The sequence below is a fragment of the Portunus trituberculatus genome, chromosome 14 (assembly GCF_017591435.1).
Source record: "Portunus trituberculatus isolate SZX2019 chromosome 14, ASM1759143v1, whole genome shotgun sequence".
In the NCBI taxonomy this organism is placed as follows: Eukaryota; Metazoa; Arthropoda; class Malacostraca; order Decapoda; family Portunidae; genus Portunus; species Portunus trituberculatus.
The window spans coordinates 12,430,860-12,453,852 of record NC_059268.1 but is presented as its reverse complement, the minus strand read 5'-3'; the positions used below and the strand labels follow the sequence as shown (position 1 = coordinate 12,453,852).

The 22,993-nt window shown below is 39.5% G+C and overlaps 3 protein-coding genes across 4 annotated transcripts; 2 read left to right on the top strand and 1 right to left on the bottom strand.

Annotated features, from left to right (window-relative positions):
- Positions 1-671: 671 nt before the first annotated feature.
- LOC123503597 (glutamate receptor ionotropic, delta-2-like) lies at positions 672-8,293 on the top strand. Its single transcript, XM_045253501.1, has 10 exons — positions 672-749; positions 1,511-1,681; positions 3,229-3,319; positions 3,440-3,598; positions 3,832-3,976; positions 4,582-4,799; positions 6,486-6,614; positions 6,868-6,995; positions 7,351-7,511; positions 8,022-8,293. The coding sequence occupies exons 1-10, from the start codon at positions 682-684 to the stop codon at positions 8,084-8,086; spliced, it is 1,335 nt and encodes a 444-aa protein (XP_045109436.1). The 5' UTR covers positions 672-681; the 3' UTR covers positions 8,087-8,293.
- Positions 8,294-9,809: 1,516 nt separating this feature from the next.
- On the top strand, positions 9,810-11,789 carry LOC123503596. 2 transcript variants are annotated; one of them, XM_045253499.1, is made up of 3 exons: positions 9,810-10,074; positions 10,608-10,660; positions 11,207-11,789. In XM_045253499.1, the coding sequence occupies exons 2-3, from the start codon at positions 10,652-10,654 to the stop codon at positions 11,711-11,713; spliced, it is 516 nt and encodes a 171-aa protein (XP_045109434.1). In that variant the 5' UTR covers positions 9,810-10,074; positions 10,608-10,651; the 3' UTR covers positions 11,714-11,789. The 2 variants fall into 2 exon arrangements, with proteins under 2 accessions (XP_045109434.1, XP_045109433.1); XM_045253498.1 differs by having other exon boundaries at positions 9,841-10,074; positions 10,608-10,656.
- Positions 11,790-12,231: 442 nt separating this feature from the next.
- Positions 12,232-22,080, bottom strand: LOC123503595 (protein transport protein Sec61 subunit alpha). Its single transcript, XM_045253497.1, has 10 exons — positions 21,926-22,080; positions 17,958-18,091; positions 17,460-17,621; positions 16,813-17,022; positions 16,066-16,230; positions 14,840-14,938; positions 14,421-14,561; positions 13,686-13,937; positions 13,243-13,411; positions 12,232-12,809 (listed from the first exon to the last, which is right to left on the bottom strand). Exons 1-10 carry the CDS (start codon positions 21,930-21,932, stop codon positions 12,715-12,717), a joined length of 1,434 nt encoding a protein of 477 aa, XP_045109432.1. The 5' UTR covers positions 21,933-22,080; the 3' UTR covers positions 12,232-12,714.
- Between the last annotated feature and the right edge of the window lie 913 nt (positions 22,081-22,993).

Below are 22,993 nucleotides of genomic sequence, written 5' to 3'. Positions count from 1 at the left end.
ACTTTCACATTATACCGGCAACTTTGAAGGGAAGACAATACCAGGCCTAAATAACGATTCTGAAGAAAGCTGACTTCCTTCATTTACAGAGAATGTGCTAACCCAGTAATTGAGTTATGATGACTTTTGAATATTTTATGCAATTCGGAGGAGAAGGCAAAGGAGGAGGATTAGGAGGAAGAGGAGGAGGAGGAGGAGGAGAAGGAGAAAAGGAGAGGGAGAAGGGAGGAGGAGGAGGAGGAGGAGGAGGAGGAGGAGGAGAAAAGTAGGAGACGGAGATAAGGAGGAGGAGGAGGAGAAAAGTAGGAGACGGAGATAAGGAGGAGGAGGAGGAGGAGGAGGAGATAAGGAGGAGGAGGAGGAGGAGGAGGAGGAGGAGGAGGAGGAGAAAGTAGGAGACGGAGATAAGGAGGAGGAGGAGGAGGAGGAGGAGGAGGAGGAGGAGGAGGAGGAGGAAGAGGAAGAGGAAGAGGAAGAGGAAGAGGAAGAGGAGGAGGAGGAGGAGGAGGAGGAGAAGGAGGAGGAGAAGGAGGAGGAGAAAAAGTAGGAGACGAAGAGAGGAGGAGGAGGAGGAGGAGGAGGAGGAGGAGGAGAAGTAGTAGTAAAAGGAGGAGGAGGAGAAGGAGGAGGAGGAGAATAAATAACTACGCTGGGGAAGAAGGTTGGTCGAATCATGAATACATGTCACGCATTCGTTCCTCAACACTGTTTGGAACAAGACACCTCACCGAACTCTCCAGCCTGACCAGGTAAGGCCTCGTTGCCACTACACCTTACTAAATTTCCTTCTTTACTTTCAATTCATCAGTTTTCTTTCTCTGTCTTTACCTTGTCACTATACTAACCACACTTTTCTCATTTTGCTACCGATACTGTATTTATTTCGGTACAGCGCAGAAACAAGAACATTCATTGTCTAAGTGTCAATGATAGGCAATGGAACACCTTACTTAAGAACAACGTACGTCAACAGAATCAGTTAGATAAATTGGTGTGATCAGCTTAATGCGTTCTCATATTATTGATACCATTGTGATCAGCACTTATCACCATTACGTTAAATTAGCCATACGTAAGATTAATCCTTGCCACACTCAGGAACACACCATACAATCATCAATACGAATGGCGACTGATTGCACATAAAAATCTAGCAGAAAATTATTGAAAAGAACCATAACACCATCAACACCATACATGAGCAACTACATCACCACTCAGTCAACCACACGCAAACGCATACCATCAAAGGCCATTCTGGAACTCCCCGCTTGCTCTTGTATTTCCAACTTCCTATGATTTGATTTCGTTTACGAGTGAGATTTCAAGACGTTTATTCTTTTCTTTTGACTAATTCTCTCGGATCTGCAAGGGGAATGGCAACTTAGTGGGAATATTCTTTCTCGTTTTTATTGTTACCTTTGGCCAGCTTTTCCCCCTCTTACATAAAAGACACCAACAATCAACCGCATCATCAGTAGCGCGTTCTACGAGTAATAGTTTCCTGCAGTGTCCTTAGACTTCTGGCAAGCATGGCACTACAAGGGGCTCATCTGAAAGTGGCAGCGGAGATATGGGTGCCGTGGGTCATGCTGGAGGAGTCACCGGACGGCACAGGACTTAACACCTCGGGGATCCTCATCGATGTGATGAATATCCTTAGGTCCAAACTCAACTTTACGTGAGTGTTAGTCAGTTTCCGGGATGTCTTGAGGGGAAGAGGTGCGGCAAGGAGCTCTTCATTACTAACTTTTAACTTGTTTCTTATCTTGCTCTTCTTATTATCATTATTACCATTTCTTCTTCTTCTTCTTCTTCTTTTATTATTATTATCATTATTATTATTATTATTATTATTATTATTATTATTATTATTATTATTGTTATTATTATTACTATTATTGTTATTATTATTATCATTATTATTGTAATTATTATTAATATTTTTATTTGTTTTTTACCATCATCATCATCATAATCATCATCATCGTCGTCATTATTATTACTATTATTATTATTATTATTATTATTATTATCATTATTATTATTACTATTATTATTATTATTATTATTATTATTATCATTATTATTATTATTATCATTATTATTATCATTATTATTATTATTATTATTATTATTATTATTATTATTATCATTATTATTATTATTATTATTATTATTATCATTATTTTTTATTATTATTATTATTATTATTATTATTATTATTATTATCATTATTATTATTATTATTATTATTATTATTATTATTATTATCATTATCATTATTATTATTATTATTATTATTATTATTATTATTATTATTATTATTATTATTATCATTATTATTGTTGTTATTATCATTATTATTACGAGTATTACTATTATTATTATTATTATTATTATTATTATTATTATTATTATTATCACTACTATTATTAATATTACTATCATTATTATTTTTATTATTATTATTATTATTATTATTATTATTATTATTATTATTATTATTATTATTATTATTATTATTATTATTATTATTATTATTATTATTATTATTATCATTATCATTATTATCATTATGTTATAACACACACACACACACACACACACACACACACACATAATAATAATAATAATATTATTATTATTATTATTATTATTATTATTATTATTATTATTATTATTATTATTATTATTGTCATTATTATTATTATTATTATTATTATTATTATTATTATTATTATTATTATTATTATTATTATTATTATTGTCATTATTATTATTATTATTATTATTATTATTATTATTATTGTAATTATTATTGTTATTATTATTATTATTATTATTATTATTATTATTATTATTATTATTATTATTATTATCATTATTATTATCATTATCATTATTATTACTATTGTCATTATTATTATTATTATTATTACTATTTTTTTCATCTTCTTCTTCTTCTTCTTCTTCTTCTTCTTCTTCTTCTTCTTCGTCTTCGTCTTTTTCTTCCTCTTCATCTTCTTTTTTTTACGTTAGACTTAAGTGTACCTATAATATGATATCAGGAATGCGCTTAGAACCACTATAGGAAAACGGACAAGAATTGTTCCGTGCACGGTAAGGTCGAAGTCTCATGAAATGTACATGTAACTGATGAGTGTGTTCGTAGTACCTTTAATGACTCTGTCCATCAATACACAGCATTATGCATATGTTCTTCAGGTTCAGCGTGGTGCGTCCTCTCGACGGTGAGTGGGGCCGCATCCTACCTAATGGGTCAGCCACTGGGATGATCGGTATGAACCAGAGACGGGTGAGTGTGCGGCATGTTTAGACGAACAAACAGTAAATTATATAAAAAAGAATTGTACTTTCTTTTTTCATTTATTCATTTGATTAACTTCCTTGTATATCTTTATACTCTGTCTAATAGGAGGTGGACATGGCGCTGGGTCCTTTCACTATCTCTTACGATCGGGCTAAGGTTGCGGATTACGCCACGACTATTCACCTTGATAACTTCGGCATCTTTCTCCCTCGGCCACGCCTCGAGAAAGATTTGTCCGGCTTCACTAAACCCTTCGCTTGGCAGGTATAGTAAGACTTTGACAATGTAGCCACCGCTCTTTGATATTTTGCTATATCAGCTTTAATTCCCGTCTTTGAATATTTTGCATTTATTTATACATTACTACGGCTTACTTATTTACTTATCTACCGTATCCAATCATTCATTTACTTATTTCATTTGTTTATTCTTTTTTTTTCTTTTGAGAGAGAGATACAGAGCGGTATTGGGTATTGAGTGATATATGTGGCCTGCAGGTGTGGGTGGTGCTCGGAGCGGCAATAGCTCTAAGCATGGGCTTGTCCATCCTCTTCAACTGGTTCAGTCGTGGATGGATTCCTCCTAAAGCTGGAAAATACGTTATAGATCCCATTTATGTGATCAAATCGCTTCTGGTAGAGAGTACGTATTTCTTCCAAAATTCCGAGTAGTTTCACGAAAAAAGAAAGCTGCCTGTATCACGTAATGCACATCCTCCGGCACGGAATGCGAACACACTGACCCACGAATGTTATTTTGTTTCGCTAATTGCAATATATTAGTAGAAATGTATATTCAGAGTATCAAGCTTAGTCTGACACAGTTGACGAGGACAACAGTCACGCTGCATGAAAGAGGTGACTGCAGTAGTGATGGCTGCACGTGAATTACCACAGAAGTCACTCCAAGGCTCTCAAGCTGAGTTGCCTTTACTCACGCGTAAAGGGGCTTTTTTGTGCTGAACCTGTGTACAAATCTGACGAAAACAAGTAAACTCATCAGCAGAATATGGACCACCGCGCACACTGATATATTCATTGTTCCTTACACTTCATTAGCAAACGTTATAAGTTTCAGTGCATGCAGTGTGGCGTTCATGCACTAGCAACGAAAAATCTTTATTTGGACTCATATTTTTCTCAACATACTTAGTTAGATGAACTTGCTTTAGTTTTAGAAAAATATATATATCACTAAATCATTGATTTAGTGATATATTTATATAGCGATATATTTATATTCAATAGCGATTGACAACCTGCCCGAGATGCTGACTGGGCGAGTGCTGCTCGGGGTATGGTTGTTAGCGGCTCTAATCGTGCAGTCGGCGTACCAGGGCGTACTGACCTCTATGCTGGCCGTGCCTTGGGTCACAGTACCCGTAGATTCTCTAGATGATCTGGGCAGGCAGACCCGCATTCCTTATGCCTTTGAGTCTGGCACGCATCTACACTTTCTATTTCAGGTGAGGCTCTGATATTTTAAATAATGAATATCCTCTTGTTTACATATTTACGTAAAAGGCACACACACATACACACACACACACACACACACACACACACACACACACACACACACACACGGCCCGGTAGCTCAGTGGTTAGAGCGCTGGCTTCACAAGCCAGAGGACCGGGGTTCGATTCCTCGGCCGGGTGGAGATATTTGGGTGTGTCTCCTTTCACGTGTAGCCCCTGTTCACCTAGCAGTGAGTAGGTACGGGATGTAAATCGAGGAGTTGTGACCTTGTTGTCCCGGTGTGTGGTGTGTGCCTGGTCTCAGGCCTATCCGAAGATCGGAAATAATGAGCTCTGAGCTCGTTCCGTAGGGTAACGTCTGGCTGTCTCGTCAGAGACTGCAGCAGATCAAACAGTGAATTACACACGTGTAGTGGTTAGCACGCTCGACTCACAATCGAGAGGGCCGGGTTCGAGTCCCGGTAAACGGCGAGGCAAATGAGCAAGCCTCTTAATGTATGGCCCCTGTTCACCTAGCAGTAAGTAGGTGCGGGATGTAACTCGAGGGGTTGTGGCCTCGCTTTCCCGGTGTGTGGAGTGTGCTGTGGTCTCAGTCCTACCCGAAGATCGGTCTATGAGCTTTGACCTCGCTCCGTAATGGGGAAGACTGGCTGGGTAACCAGCAGGCGACCGAGGTGAATTACACACACACCGAGTAGTTTAGAGGTTAACACACTCGACTCACAATCGAGAGGGCCCGAGTTCGAGTCCCGGGAAGCGGCGGGGCAAAAGGGCAAGCTTCTTAATGTGTAGCCCCTGTTCACCTAGCAGTAAATAGGTATGGGATGTAACTCGAGGGGTTGTACCCTCGCTTCCCCGGTGTGTGTTGTGTGTGATGTGGTCTCAGTCCTATCCGAAGATCGGTCACTACGAGCTCTGAGCTCTTTCCGTGAGGGAAAGGCTGGCTGGGTAAACAGCAGACGACTGTGGTGAATAGCACACACATACACACACACACACACACACACACACACACACACACACACACACACCGCGTAGTGTAGTGGTTAGCAGGCTCGACTCACAATCGAGAGGGCCGGGTTCGAGTCCCGGTAAGCGGCGAGGCATATGGGCAAGCCTCTTAATGTGTGGCCCCTGTTCACCTAGCAGTAAATAGGTACGGGATGATACTTGAGGGGTTGTGGTCTCGCTTTCCCGGAGTGTGTTGTGTGCTGATGTGGTCTCAGTCCTACCCGAAGATCGGTCTATGAGCTCTGAGCTCGCTCCGTAATGGGGAAGACTGGCTGGGTGACCAGCAGGCGACCGAGATGAATTACACACACACACACACACACACACACACACACACCACGAAATGTAGTGGTCAGCACACTCAGGTTAGACTCCTGGATGCGACAAGGCAAATGGGCGAGGCTCTTAATGTGTAGCTACCCCTGTTCACCTAGCAGTAAATAGGTACGGGACGTAACTGGAGGGAATGTGACCTCGCTGTCCCGGGGTGTGGTGTGTGGTGTGGTCTCAGTCCTAACCGAAGATCGGTCTATGAGCTTTGCTGGCTGGGTGACCAGCCAGCGACCGTGGTGGTGAATTATACACACACACACACACACACACACACACACACACACACACACACTTGTTTACACACACTTGCTTTCTATGTATATTTTCAGTCGGCCACATCCGGATTATTCAAAGTCATAAACGACAACGCCTTCCAAATCGTCAGTCTCTTTGAGGAGAAGACCCGAATGAAGGAGCAAAGATTTGCAATACTTTGTGACTTTTTTTCCATGAAGAAGGTAAGCATTCCCTCCCTCTGCAACTGGTGATAGTAGTAGTAGTAGTAGTAGTAGTAGTAGTAGTAGTAGTAGTAGTAGTAGTAGTAGTAGTAGTAGTAGCAGTAGAAGTAGCAGTAGTAGTAGTAATAGTATAGTAATAACAATAATAATAACGAGAATAACAAATTTCTCATGATTATAATATGAAGTATTATCATTGTCGTAGTCGTCGGCGATGTTGTATTAATATCATGTATTGCTTGGATGGTGCAAGGTGATGAGTGACGACTTCAGCATGACTGCCAAGTGCAACTATTACATCGCCAAAGAGCCCATGTTTTACACGTCGCTGTCCTTCACTTTCCCCAAGAAAAGCCACATGGTCCCGCTCATAGACAAGTGGTATGCATTATTTGCTTCTCTTCCCATCACTTCCACTTTCCTTCTACTGATCTATGCCAGCGCGAAATGTTTATACCATACATATGCACTTCATTTTTTTTTTTTTTTTTTTTTGTGTGTGTACGATCATAATCTTCAGCAATTACGTTTCTTATAGTCTGCAGCTATAAAAAGATTTACACAAGAAGAGATCAAATTGAAATACACACATGCATCTCATAATCAGGAAGGCATAAGCAAAATTCAAATAGCAAACACTGAAAGATGGTGTGTGTGTGTGTGTGTGTGTGTGTGTGTGTGTGAGTGCGAGCGCGTGCGCGCCTGAATATTAACAGTGAAGCGGTGGTTTTCGTAGGTTGGTGAGACTGTTGGAGTCTGGGATAGTAAACAGATGGGTCCACGAGTATTCCTCCAACGCCACGGTCTGCCTCCTGCCGCCGGGGAAGGAGACCGGCATCACCACGAAGGTCCTTACCATAGAAGATCTGGGTGGCATTTTCCTACTTTTGGTGGCAGGTGAGGACTGAGGACGCGCCACTCACAACATACCAGCAAGTGTGTGCAAAACTTGAGTCCTTCCCACACACCAATGGTACTATTAGTGATTCTCAAGCGTGAGTTAGGTCTGCCAGTGGAACCAGAAAGAGAAAGAAAAATACAACAAAATCCAAATTGGAGGCCATTTGATTCTTTATATATCCTTCTCTTCTACAGATAAAGTCAAAGAAAGAGACAAACAGCCAGGGTTCTAGAGTCTATCAATGAAAAGAATGCATTTTTTCAACCACTTTACCATGACGTTGCCATATTCATTCTGCTTACTTACTATTTGGCGATTTTGTACAGCTTCTGAAATTTATATGGGGATTAAAATCGTGAAGACTTTCGCCATCAATCTTCTGACCTTTATACGCCCTTCCTAATGTAAATAAAATGGTCTAATCGTAAACAAAGCTCATGGTAAAAAAAAAAAAAAAAAAAGCAGCTCAGTACTGAAGGTGTTAAGAGTGATTTTCTGTTTTTCAGGGCTGACGATGGCAACGGTATTGTTTGCCCTGGAGAAACTGATGGAAACATTCTCCGTTCGTTAAGGATCACACGGCGGCCTGACAAGACATTGTAATGAATTCCTACGACTCACTTCTCGTTACTAAGGATACCGGTATGAGCTGAGTATTTAATAACGTGTTTATTCCTTTTAGTTCTTAAAGGACAACTAATGAGACATTAGTTGGTAAGTGCGCCATGATGTTTGTAGTCGATTTTCTTTCGAGTAAAGAAATAATCGTACAAATGGTTCTGTTTGTTTCCATTCCCCATGACTGAAGACGAGAGAAATAAATGAAGACGTGTGTGTGTGTGTGTGTATATATATATATATATATATATATATATATATATATATATATATATATATATATATATATATATATATATATATATATATATATATATATATATAAGTAGTAACTGATTTACGCACTAAATAAAACATATTTAATTCACTGAGCTCTAAGGAAAACTATTTTTTTTATAGTAATTTAGTTCCCCCCTGAGAGGCGGGTTAGACGATGTGCTGTAAGACTGTGGACGAATGTGTGGACTGTGGACGTGGGTGAGGACGTTGATGTGTGTGAGAACGATGATAAGAGTGGGATACAAATGGGATCTTGTTTTATGAGATTACAGGGATGGAAGTGGGGATGGAAGGCTGCATGCAGCAGATAACTGGCCGAGAAGACAGGCACTCATGCAGGGTAACAAGTACGTAGCGGAGTTGAGAAGAGGATATTGCTTAACACACTTTCTATCTGACCTTCATGATCCTATTAAGACGATCACCATTTGCAAACACAAAGAGAATAATGAAAAAATAATGAAGAACCTTTAAATAACGGTTCTCCATTCAGTCTCATACATTTGAAAGCACGCACACAAAAGACGAGTTCACACTTGCCAATTTACGACTGAAATTTTACGTAGGTAGAGTTTCCGACTCATCCCTTCTAGAAAGAAGGTGTCACACGTAGTGCCTGGAAAGTATCGACTATAGTTATAGTTGGCACCTTGGCGGGAAGTGAGTGTAAACAAATAGCTACCCGCCAAGATGTCTTCCTCCAGTGTTGATGCCGAGGCTGTGGTTTCTCTTTCTTTGGCGTAGCGGAAGAGTCAACAGAAAAAAAGAAAAATGCCTGGGGATACGTCCCTGGCTAAGTAGAAGGAAAGAAAGGAGTGTCTACCACACTCTAAATTAACCTACATTTCTCACAAGAAAATTGTTAATCTTAAGAAGACAATGCACAATTGCGATCAAATTAAATGCTGACAAGTCTTTAATCCTCACCAACAGCACCATACATGAGGGAAACAGTTCTTGTTGAGTGGCAGCTATTTCGTCAAACGACGATTTGCGCAGGCTTTTTTTTTTTTTTTCATTTACTGTATAATTAATTTCTGGGGTCCCAGATGTGTTCTTTTTCCTCACCAACTCTAATATCTTCTCTATACCTGGAGACCACATTTCCAAAGCTTACTCCATGACGTCACGGAGTAAATAAAGTCGCAAATCGACTTGTTTTGCGACTGGTTTCTCCAATCGCTAAGCACCGATTTTGAGTCGGAAACCCTACCGACGTGAAATTTCAGTCGAAAACTGGCACCTGTAAACCCGCCTTAATACACACACACACACACACACTTGGCAACATCGATCAACATATTCATTAAAGTAAAACATGTAAGTCCTTTTTTTTCCACAGTTAATGCAGTCCTGCCATGTACCGTACATACGTGCGATGCTAGTTTACGTACTACAGGCATTTTAAGAGCAGAGTATTCCTTCAACACGTGTAAAGAGATAATTTTTTTTCTCGCAACCTTCCAACACTTTCTAGAATGAATCAGTGACCAAGGAACATGAAACTGTGCTGGCTATGTTCGAATCCTAAAGCAGAACAGACCCTTGAGGGCAGTATTCCTGTGAGCAACGTACTGAGTGAACCTACCAGAATCAACTCTCAATCACCGCCACCATCACTACTATGTCCCGCCATCTCACCTCTACGTGTGCCTTATTACGGTAACGCTGATGGTTCCTGTGTGTTTAGTTATAATGAATATTCGTTTAATCTCTATAAATAAGAGAAGTATCTGCACACACACACACACACACACTCGAGAGGGAGAGCCCGAGTTCGATTCCCGAGACAGGTCAGAGGTCATTTGGGCAGTGATTAGGTACCTGGTGTAAGACGGAAGTTGTGACCCGCTGCTGGGTAGGAGAAACAAACTCCGAACAAAAAACAAAATGCACTTGGGGTAGCATCACTCCGGGGCCTAGGCCGCTAGGCTTGTCTGTCGCTATAAATAGCTGCCGCGCACCATGTGTCAGGTGCCAACATGGGGGTTGCGTAGACTTACGAAGTATGATTGTTAGTATATAAGAATATATACATGTATAAGTTGATTTAATATGTAGGATTTTCAGCTTTGTACCTGTACTAGCTCCCATTCAAATAAACCGGATTATTATTATTATTATTATTACACACACACACACACACCAGTAATAGTGATGTCTCTAAAATAAGTACATTTCTCGCTACATAACAGATTGGTATGGATCATGCACGCAGTGGGGGGCGACGCCAGCATGAATGCGGCAAGTATACTTCATTGGTTTAGTGTTGCACTTTGTCATGCCTTCCTGCCTAGCGTAAAATTGCTTTTACTTTCTCGCTATCCTCAGCAAACTCAATAGTTGTATAACTTTTTTTAATCGCAGAATGCAGAGGATGTTAAGTTTTTTATTTATTTATTTTATTTTTTTTTATTCTTTCTCCTTATTGATATGGATTTAATTTTCAAAATATTTTAGTTAATGTGATCTCATTTTAGTGACATGTTTCACCTCTGAATGATAAAGAAAATTCCATTATGAAATTTAACTTAAAAGGAACAATATACAGCCATCATTTCTTTATCTTTCTGAATCTCTTACAGGGACAAAGCCTCCCGACATCATCTCTCCATTGGCTGCCCATCTATTCCTGGACATCTCAGTATAACTTTTTTGTCTTATCCTCCCATGCTTTGTCAGGTCCTTGTTGCATTCCTTGCTTCCCAATGCTAATTAGCACATAACACTTTTCTTGAAATGATACTCCAGCTGTCTTCAATTTTGATCAGACCAACAAACCATTGTTTTACAGGACCATCAAGGCAATGAGGAAGCTTCTGCAAACAACAGCACCCTAACAGTGTCTCCACAACAGATGCCACCTCCACCACTTTCACACCAGTCTCCTAAAGCCAATTCAATAAACCAAGACTCTAATGAAGCCTCAACAAGACATACACAGCAGAGGACCTCACCAAGTAATGACAGCTTGAATATGTCTGTTCCTACAGTTTCCAACACCTCAGGCAATAAAATTAATCCTGTCTTCATGAATGCTTCCCACACTGAAAAATATGCAACACCAAACAGCAAAGCCTCAAGAGATAGTCATGCTGTTCTAGATACTACAATTGATATAATAAGAGGCATTTTTGAGGTGGTGTTACCCATTGTCAGTTTAGTGTTTGCATATCCTGCATGTGCCATCAATGTCCGGGCATGGATGGACTACCTATTTGGGACTCAGATAGTAGAGGCTGCTCTGGGTACTGAAGGGTTATACAAGACCATACTCTTACTTGAAAATCCCAATTTCTGATATGGAGATAATTTTGAATCATAAATTGCACCAAGTAAATCAGAGTATGTACAGTAATAAAAAATATTTAAAAGAATTGTCATGTTTTCATCGCTTCATAAATAGAAAATAAATTAAACTACCTTTTATTCTTAATACCTCCTGGTAGTGCTTTTACAAGAAAAAATATTTTGATTTTGTTTTTAGATACTATTAAATCCCAATGCTTACACAGTATTGCATATAACTTAACATTTCCTTTCACAGTGCCCATGCAATGATACATTTCCTTTCACAGTGCCCATGCAATGATACAATGATCCTAGTTTTAATCTTCCAGTTATCATATTTGCTACAATTCAATTCACATATACTGTTTATGTAAATATTCATGGACTCTATCCATGTGACAAACTTTTTGTTCAAGTCAAACCTCCTGTTATGAAGTCTGAAGTTAAAGATTGTTGCAAATGTAGCAAGTGTTTTGTAGGAGACAATTTCTAAGCATCTAATATATCAAAGAAATAGATACTTAAACATTTTTACTCATGTTTTATTGAATTATTACATCTTATGTCTACTACTTGTAAAAAGTACAAACATTTGCACCAACTCATTCTCCCTCTCACTCTCTCTACCACTCATTCAATCACAGAAGACACCTCTATTCGTGACAGACACACTACCCTCCAGTTAGTTTTCACTTCAAGAAACTGATTTCTTACAATAATACATATCCCCAAAAATAGTTGCAATATTTCTCCCCCCAAACAGTTGAAACAGTATTAAGTAAACCTTTGATAAACTATGTCCTTGTTTCTCATCCACACAACCCTCATTCCATCGATACGAGGAAAATAAATAACCTTTCGTGTAAAATCAAGACATGGGAGGCGTTACCCAAACAGCACAATAATTTCAGCAAACTACCATTTCATACAAACACCTTCCACTTACTGGTAGTTTCTCAATATGCACCACTTGTCTTTCCTGAAGAAAACATTCACATCTTTACAGTGGGCTTAGAATAGTAAGGTACTCATACCACCCATTTCACTCTGCTCCTTTACGAATATCTCAAAGTACTGGTAGATGATCGTCACAGCAAGCAGGATACCTAGAAAGTAAAAATAAACATCATACAGTATACAGTTACATAAGAGGAAATTACCTCCCTCTCATTACAAAAGTATGTGTGGGAAGTTTTACTCAAAAGAGTGGACAATTTTTCATACAAGATCTCCTCACACTTTTACACTACCAGCTGGCAACACTATGCTCAATCAGGCAGAGGAGGGAATGTTTAAGTCACTTCAGTAACTTCAGGGTGCAATTGAGAGAATTGCAAGTTCACTATGTCCCAGATGCAAATTGCTGCTTTATTTTGCTTCTCCCAACCTTCTTAACATTTCAAAATTATCACAAGCATGGACAAACATAACTCATGAATGTTTTACTCATGATAATAGAAGGTCATAATCAGTTCCTTAAACACAGCATATATATACTGTTCACCATGCATGTCTATAAATGCACATCACTATACTAACCCGTTCCTGATCCAATTGCACCGAGGAAGTCGGCCAACACTGAGAGTGCACCAATGCAGAGACCACCAAAGGCAGCAGCAGTAGGAATGTAACGGTTCAGTTCATGGATCATGGACTTCTCACGGTGGCCACGCATCACCATCTGCTGCTCCTTCAGCTGCTTGGCAACCTGAAAAATTTAACCAATATTTACATTATACTGAGCTTATATAAGATATCTTTCTGATTTAGATTTACTCCCTGTCTTCTTTGTTAAATGTCTATAATCTAACTTGATGCCCACTAATACTTTCATTCAGTTCTTTTACTTCCCATTCTGATGCTAGCCTGTTAATGTGTCCTTTCTTTTCCATATTCACTCTATAAATCAGAGAAAAGTCTGAAAATTAGCTGAATAGCAATTAAAGGTCTTAAATCTATAGAGGAGTTGTCAGAATGCTCACATCTTTAGCGGATGATCCAGACACTTCAATCCAGGTCTTGGAGAAGAAAGCACAGGAGCCTAACATGAACCCAATGTAGATGAAAGCATGGATTGGGTCCTCAAGAATGTGGCCAAAGGACTCTGGTGGAGACATGTAGTAACACAAGCCACCAACAGGGTAAGAGGCCCGACCAGGACCTCCAGAGCCAGTGTCGGCCCACACTCCCAGCAGGCCAACAAAGAAGTTGCCCTGGAACTTTACTGCCAACATCTGAAAGTTAAAAGCAAAATGTATAAGCAGTGCACTTCTCAACATGAAGTCCTCAACTCAAATTGTAATGAAGACTCAGAAATCCTAGTTGCATCTTATAAAATACTGTATACTTATCTGGACACCAAAACAAAGTTAAGCAATCACCAAATTGAAGGTTTTACTCTATTCATGAAAATATCAACTAAACTGCCTCTCCTCCTCTTCAACTTCATTGACCTGTCTTCATATGAAATTACTAAGCTGCCTCTCTCTAAACCAAAATATGAAGTCCAACTTTGATCAGTTGAAAATATCATAAAAATGTAACTCAATGTAGAAGAAAACATAATGAAGCAAAGCAAAAAGAAACTCTGCTGACCTCACCAGCTTCCTACATTGCTGTTCCAGACATACGGCACATGAAGGCACTTGTAGCCACACATGTAATTATTGGTCTGGTTATCATTTCTACCACCAAGACAATGTCAGTGTGCTGCTTACCTGAGAGATGACATAAAGGTTGGACACCAGAGCAGACTGCAGAATGATGGGAATGTTGGAAGTATAGAAGAGCTTGATGGGATAAGAGGAATACTGTCCTCTGTAGCGAGCAGACTTGATGGGAAGGTCCACTCGGAAGCCCTGAGGGAAAGTTAATTTACTAATCAGAACACTGATTACAACACTTACTCCTGTCAGTTAATTTAAAAAATTGCAAAGGTGATTTTACTATATGAAATAAGCATGCAAGTTACCTATCATGCATACCAATTTATACATGGAAGAGTACATGTGAATTAATAAGGGGGAAAATGTAACAAATACAGAGTAAGAAAACTGCTTATAAACATTAATTTTCATGCTTAATATACTCCATTGTATAGGGAGTCCAGTGACAATGATTTACTGAAATAAATTACCTGGAAGTATATGACGATGCCGAAGATGAGGACGGTGGCCAGCAGGTTAGTGAGGTTGGGCAGGTTCTGGCGGTAGAAGGCCTCACGCAGGGCTCGCACCTGAGGGTCATCATCACATACATCAACTACATGGTTTTTTATTTTATCAAAATCTTCAATCCTCAAATAATAAGATCACAATATGAACCTATCTCCTCAAGAGCAAAACATTACTTCTTTAGATCTGGGTCTGAGAAAAGAATGACAACACTAAACAGGCCAACAAAATAATGAAAGTAAATAAAAGCACACAATTTAGAATCATCTGTAAATGTCAGTTACCCACTAATTCTGACAAGGTTCCATGAAATCACAGTTTACCATTTTCATATGTAACATTTATCTTGTGCATTCAAACTTTCATTTAAGCCACGATACAAATAATTTCAGTATTTTTATAGTTTTATAAGTACAGTAAGCCCCACACTTGGCGAAGTAATTAGTCTGGCGAAACTCCTGCCAAAAGCCAATTTCGCCAAACACGAGTTCTTTATACCATATAAATTGCCTAAAAAATGCCTCAATCAGTCTTTGGTCATTGCCAAAGTTCCTCTTTTGATCCCTAAAATACCATCTTTTGAACTGAAATAAAATCTTTTGCCTTCACATATTAGAACACATGTACAAAACAGACCAGTAAACAATAAAGCTAATAAGACATGACATAAAGGCTGTAACTCCCATTTTTCCACCTGTTTCCCTCGCCCACTTTTGTCCTTGCTACCACCACCATTGTCCTTACCCCCTGGTACCACCTGTTGCCCTGGTTGAGGCCATGTTGTCGGTAAATCACCAGAATTCGTTCTCACCCTAGCAGAACAGAAGGTAGCATAAACAAAATGGCTGAAGGGGACTCTCACACAGCGTTCTGATAGGTTTAGAGAGAAGTCTGACGTCACTGGGGAGCCGCATGGTTTTCCGTGCGGCCGCCAGATGACCGCCAAGTTTGAATTCAAATCGCCAAGCCTGCACTCGGTGGTCCATGGCCACCCTACTGCCAAAAGTGAATTTCGCCAAGTGCGGGGGCTTACTGTACACTACTTTTCAGATATATTCTTAACAAGTGTCAAAGATAAGTACTTTTTAACTGCATTTCAACACTTTCACAGTATTTCAAAGTTCTTCCGTGATATACATCAACCCTCTACAAAACTCCTATCTAATACAGGAAAAGGATCAGGACTTGCCTTATCTTGTCTGGTAGCCAGGAGATGGAAGAGGGCAATGACTGCACCTTCAAACTCTGTGCCACGTCCGGTGTTTACAGTGGCAGGAGAGAAGGCCTTCCATACGATGGTTTCACAGATATTGGTGGCAATGAAGAGGGAAATACCAGAGCCAAGACCATAACCCTAAAAAGAGAGAAAAACAGATGTCAGGTCAATCAGGTGTAGCAAAGGAAAGGGGTCAATAGCTTCAGGAGAGATAAGTTAGCTGAGATGTGAATACTGAATGTTTTGGATATGTACAAACTATCTTCATGCAGTGAGCAATTATGAGTCCTCAAAAAACTTGTTATCTTTTTCCAATCCCTCACATTTAATGAATATTTTGCGAGTGAAATTTCTTACCCACTTACTGCATCCAAGAAACTAGATATTTAATTATTAACCTTGGACTTGGCATTATCAGACTATTATCAGAACATTATCTCTCTCTCTCTCTCTCTCTCCACTTACAAATAGAACCATACACAATTCAAGTAATGTGAAACTGAAAAAGTTGACCAATAATGAAGAGAAACATTAAAGCAAAACTAAAACTCTAAAAGTAAGACTGGATAACTTAGCAATACAAAATACATGCCAGTCTTCCCTGGAAATGGATTCTTGAGTAAACTCCTATGAATAATGAAAGTTTTGCAGTAGACATAAACCAGACACTGAAAAATCAAGTTAAACATTAATGCAATAAGCATCCTAATAAACACCCACCTTCTGCAGCAGTTCATCCAGCAGCAGCACAATGAGTCCAGCAACAAACAGCTGGATGATGATGAGAAGACACACACCAGCTCCAAGGTCTGAGGGATCACCGTACATGCCAGTCATCACATACACGATGGCCTGGCCAATGGTGATCATCATACCAAACAGCTTCTGAGCTCCATTGAACAGGGCACGATCCTTGGGTGTGTCACCCACCTGCAACACCACATGGGTATGTAGGTCTTAAACACATTAAGAGAAGAAATGCTATTCTCAATAGTCTATTATAATAAACCCTGCCTAATGGATTCCAATACACAATAAATTTCAGATTTAATGGATTGGAATGAAAAATAATAACCATTTTAACAATTATTGATATTTACATACATGTATAGCAACCCAAAGATCGTTAAGAATATACTCAGCTAGAAAAAAAATTTATATAATACACCAGGAATATATAAAAGTAATCATTAGTTACTTATAAAACAACTGTAGCTACTCAGCTTTCTTGGATAAAGGCCAATCTAATGTAAAAATAAACAAAAGTACAATAAAAACTTTTAAGATGTAATACAATGCAAGGTTTACTGACAGTAAACCTTCACTGTTATACTTAATACCAAGGCCATTTCAGACCCAAGGCTCACCTCAATGATCTTTGCTCCTGCCAAGAGCTGCATAATTAGACTGGACGTAACAATGGGTGAAATACCCAACTCCATGAGGGTTCCTCTGTTGCTGGCCAGGATGACACGGATCCAGTAGAATGGATCGGCAGAATCTGAGCTCATGATCCCAAACAAGGGAATCTGGTGGAAGAAGAGGGTGAAATCATATCCTTTCCTTCTTGCCAAAGTTGACATTTCTTGTATTCATTTCTGTAATCCTTCACATGCACTTAAACATTGTATTAGTGTTCCATTAGAATTGGTACATATAACATTAATTCTAAAAGTATTCACTTCTGGACACACAATACTGAAAATAAATAAATAATAATAAATAAATAAATAAATAAAAATAAAGAAAGAAAATATCCTGCATCGTACACCATCACTTGCATTCCCTACAGCTTCTTTGACCTTCCAGTTATACCCAACCTGTCATCATAAGCATCTTTCACTTCCTCCATCCATGCAGCTCACCTGGCAGCAGACCAAGAAGATGAAGAGGGTAATGGCCGTCCATAATACTTTTTCTCTGAACTGAATTCTACGTTCTGGCTTCTGGATTTCAGGCAGAACCGCACAGAACGGTTTTATCACCTCAAGGAATTTTACTGTGGAGAAACCAAAGCATGTGAGTTAACCCATGATTATGAATATAACAAATACAACACAAAAAAAATTTCACTCATGACATTATTAGTGAATGCATGATCTAGATCTAAAATGTTGACATGACAGTTTTTACTATACAGTGCTGGTGAGTCAGAATACTTATTACTTCCTGCTTAAATAGTTTCTCATTGCAATGCCTGTCAGTATTATATTAGTTAACATGCTCCAAAGAAAAAACAAGGGATTCAAAGTTCCAATCCTCTATGGTTAGACAATTTCTATTTGTCAAGTTGAACTCTGCAGGGTACATTAACTCAGATGTACAAGACACATGCCAACAAGTGGTGACCTTGGAACATGACCAGTCTACTCAGATACCTTGAGGCAGCATAACATGGCATGAAGTGTACCTGTAGTTTACTCCCTCTCAGCAGCAGGGGAGATCTTTAACTTTATGATGGATTCTCCATGTACCACATAAAAATAAAGTTAAGAAATAGCAGAAGACATAGCTAACTAAAGAGTGTACCTAACATGTTACACAAGATAAAACTTACCATATGGACTTATCTGATTCTATTGATAGCTGACAAATCCAATTCTCTGATTAATCTTCCAACATAACATTACCTATCTGCTTCATAGCCACATTCAACTAAAGAATGCCTGCTGTTATGCAACAAAATATATAAACTTTTGGAATAACAACAAAAGTATATAGAAAATCTTTCAGGGACTACAATCTTTGCCTATGAAACAAAAATTATTCAAACCTCAAGGATGAAGAAAATCCCTAGTAACAAGGGTTCAACAATAAGAGATGTAGGTATGACTCCCACAGCAAAGGAGCTGGTGATATTTAAATGGTGTTACATTTAAAGCAGCAATGTTATGTAATGGTTCTGAAGCTAACACACAATATGTTAACGTGAATTTCCACTTTCCAGCTTTCATCTTTGTCAACTAAGTTTTATTGCTCATTGATTTTATTAGGCTGGTGCATTGGTTGGCGAGACCTTTCAGTTTTCTACCTGTCGATTTACTCAACCAATGTTCATAGGGAAAGATCATCCTGGTTAGAATTTGGTCTCGCCCAGTGCATCATTTCTAGCTCCACGCAATACATTACTCAGGTAACTCAAAACCCTGACATGAGAGCCACAGTGAACCCACAGAAAAGTTTATTACATGGTGTAGGGATAATTGACTTAGATTTTTGAGCACCATCTCTGTCAGGTTGGAGCCATGCTAGTTTGAGTCATTGCTATGTACACCTACATGTCAGTAACGACCTATCTGTGCATGGAGTTACAAAAAGGAAGAAAGCTTTGCAGGTCTTTGTAATGAAAAATCTCTGGTTCTAACAATTCACATGAAAATACAAGATAGCTATGTGGTATATTTGGTTTGCCTTGGCTATAAGAAACTGCATATTGACCATCCCAATGAACACCAATCTTACACCATCCTACTATATTATTGTCTGCTACATTGAGATGTGCTTCCCCTGTTAGCCTCCCAAGCTCACTACATGGCCTACAGCAAAAAAATAAACAAATAAATAAATTAAATAAATTAAATAAATAAATAAATAAAAAAATTGTCAAAGGCAATTTCTATCCAATCGTATACACTAAAACATGGACAAGCTTTTCCTCTGTTACATATCACGAAAGAGGTGTAGTTCTAGAAAACTTCTCATTTCTAACAACAAAATATTACCAACAGGTGATAACTGCAAGCTGAAGAATAAATTCAACTATGAAGAAACAAATATTGAAGTTTGTCCTGCACGATTACCATTCCTATTTCATCTTGGTATTACTGCAGTTCCAACCAATACACCACACGTAACTATACACATTCTAACGGTCTACATCACACTTCTACGAGCATTTCTAACCCCATTTTACCCTATCGGAAACTAGTAATAACTTCAGCACAAGCCTTCAAATGTGTGGTGTTCAGCGAGTTTTCTCTAAGTCCAGCAAGCTGCTGCGAGCCACGGAGCTCCATCACACTCGGAAACTTGCTTGCATTTGTTTATAGCTAGGGTTTGCGGGTAACTGCTGAATAGGATTCTTATTGTGTCAATAGTTCTTTTGTCCAATGACGTGCCACCACCTCTTAACACCACAAGCTGCGCCAATGGGAATTTGCTATATGTATTCGTAGGTGGGGCACAGCTGGGCAGACAGGTGCACAGAGACATCTGTGTGCGCAGTTCAACCATGGCCACCAGTGACACTAGTTGTAAAGGTTGCGAATTTGATTACTAGGAAATCATCGCTCCCGCGATGCAAGTCAGTGTACAATCGAGAAGAGGACCAGCCAGGACCTTCATCCTTTCATTAAGGTATTGTGAGGAGGGGTACTGGTAGAGGTAGGGCATATTGTGGGAAGCTATAAGAGAACCGGTGTGGGGGGAGGAGAGCTGCCCCAAAGCAAGGATACGGTAGATTAGGTTTATGTTGTAGGGGTGTAGAGGGGGTCCGTGGGGGGGCTGCTAGGTTAGGTTACGTTAGGTTAGTGTTGTATGGGGGGTCCAGGGGGCACAGCCCCCCCAGTTAGGTTAGGTTTGTGTCCTTAGATTTTTTGGATTGCCATATCTCGCCTCTTTTGGCTCTCCCCCCAAAACCCCTGATTTCCCACAGTCCCCCAAGCTTGTTGGGGGGGGAGGAGAGGGGAGGAGAGAGGTTATTATGTTAGGTTACGATAATTTAAGTGAAAAATACTCATAAATTTTGTGAGGTTCCCTTTTTTCTTCTTAAAAATGGGTATTTTTCCTTAGATTTTTTCAGGCACCCCAAATTGCCTCATTTTTGCTTTCCCCACCCAAAAACCCCGCTTTTCCAGGAGGTCCCCAAGCTTGTTAGACTTAGGGAAAAAAAATTTTTTTAGATAGGGTGTATTGGCTCAAATTGCAAATTTACCTTCATCTTTAACCTTATCCTAATAATAACCCAAAATAAACCAAAAGTCAACAATCAACTATGGGGTCTCCACAGCTGTCAGTGAAAGTAGTGTCACCTTGCCAAGCTGGTGACCAATCATTGATATATCGCCATCTACGGACATAATCTTTGTTAAATCTACACCAAATACCTTCATCCATGACATATATGCTTCATGTTACTAATCTGCAGCTGCTATCTACTTTCCACATTCCACGGCCTGCTGCACCCCACACCAGCTGCTGCCTCCACCACCTCACCCACGCCAGCTCTTAACACAGACTATATACACGTCACCAAAAGAACAACACAAGGAATCCATACAAAAAGAAACAAGGCTCTTGACAGAAAGACTTTGACAGTACGGTGGACGGAAGCAGAAGCACCACCACCACCACCACCACCGGCACGGCACGGACGGACAGGCTGACCTACCTATGCACCTCAACACACACCAACATCCTCGTAACTCACGATGCATGCACCTAATCAGCACACTAATTACCATCTACTTACTGGACCTCTCAACAACACAATAACCTCACAAATGTAAATATAGAGGGAGAACCATAAGCATAAATATCACACGAACTTTACCTTAACTTGCCCCACAAAAATGTAACCTGTACCAATAAATCCTAATACAATATAGATACGATAGCCCTGTAATTTGCCACCCATTAAAATATGCTTAAATAGTGGCTAAGTTTACGAATGAACACATGACTGGCCTTTCCACAAATATGCCAGATTAAAAACACCGATTACACAACTATACCATACAGTAATGAGTCTACCATGGTATAACTTTGGAAGATGAATAACTTAGGGAGCTTTTAAGGCTCACAGATGAGTTAGGAAGAACACTGTTATACTTACTGCCCATGGTGGTAGAGTGAGGCGAGTATTGAGTCACCACAGTACACCACCCTCCTCGTTGCCGGCCACTGAGCCACTGAAGCGACGTGTCAGTGACGTTCACCACTGCCACCAGAGGGCCGCGCCGCACGGCCGTGATGTCACTTCCTCTTCTGCCACCACGACGCCTCGCTGGCCTATAATTTGGCCTTTTTCCCAATAAACTAAAGACTTTTGATTATTATGTCCCCAACCAAGAATACTGTCCCAAATAAGTTAATGTGAGAAAGTAACGTCGTCACCAGATTTTCCATCTATGGTGTAAACAGTAGGCGTCACATCTGGATGTTTTGGCTTATATAACAAACATTTTACATATTATGTATATTATTTACTATGAAATATTATTTGCTTAAGTATTTAGATAAGTTATTTCATAGCATTACCATCAGTGATCAGTTTATCAATGTCCCCGCGAAACATCCTAAGTTTGAATTTCCTGTTAATGTGTAGCCCCTGTTCACCTACCAGTAAATAGGTACGGGATGTAACTCGAGGGGTTGTGGCCTCGCTTTCCTGGTGTGTGTAGTGTGTTGTGGTCTCAGTCCTACCCGAAGATCGTTCTATGAGCTCTGAGCTCGCTCCGTAATGGGAAAGACTGGCTGGGTGACCAGCAGACGACCGTGGTGAATTACACACACACACACACACACAAGATCGCATAGTAAGAAACTAAGGAAGGGACGATGTCTGAGAGATGTTAAAAAATTTAGTTTCCCGCAAAGATGTGTTGAGACTTGGAACAGTTTGAGTGAGGAAGTGGTATCAGCAAAGAGTGTACAAAGTTTTAAAGAAAAATTGGATAAGTGTAGATATGGAGACGGGACCACACGAGCATAAAGCCCAGGCCCTGTAAAACTACAAATAGGTAAATACAACTAGGTAAATCCACACACACATCCGGTAGCTCAGTGGTTAGAGCGCTGGGTTCATAAGCCAGAGGACCGGGGTTCGATTCCTCAGCCGGGTGGAGATATTTGGGTGTGTCTCCTTTCACGTGTAAATCGAGGAGTTTGTGACCTTGTTGTC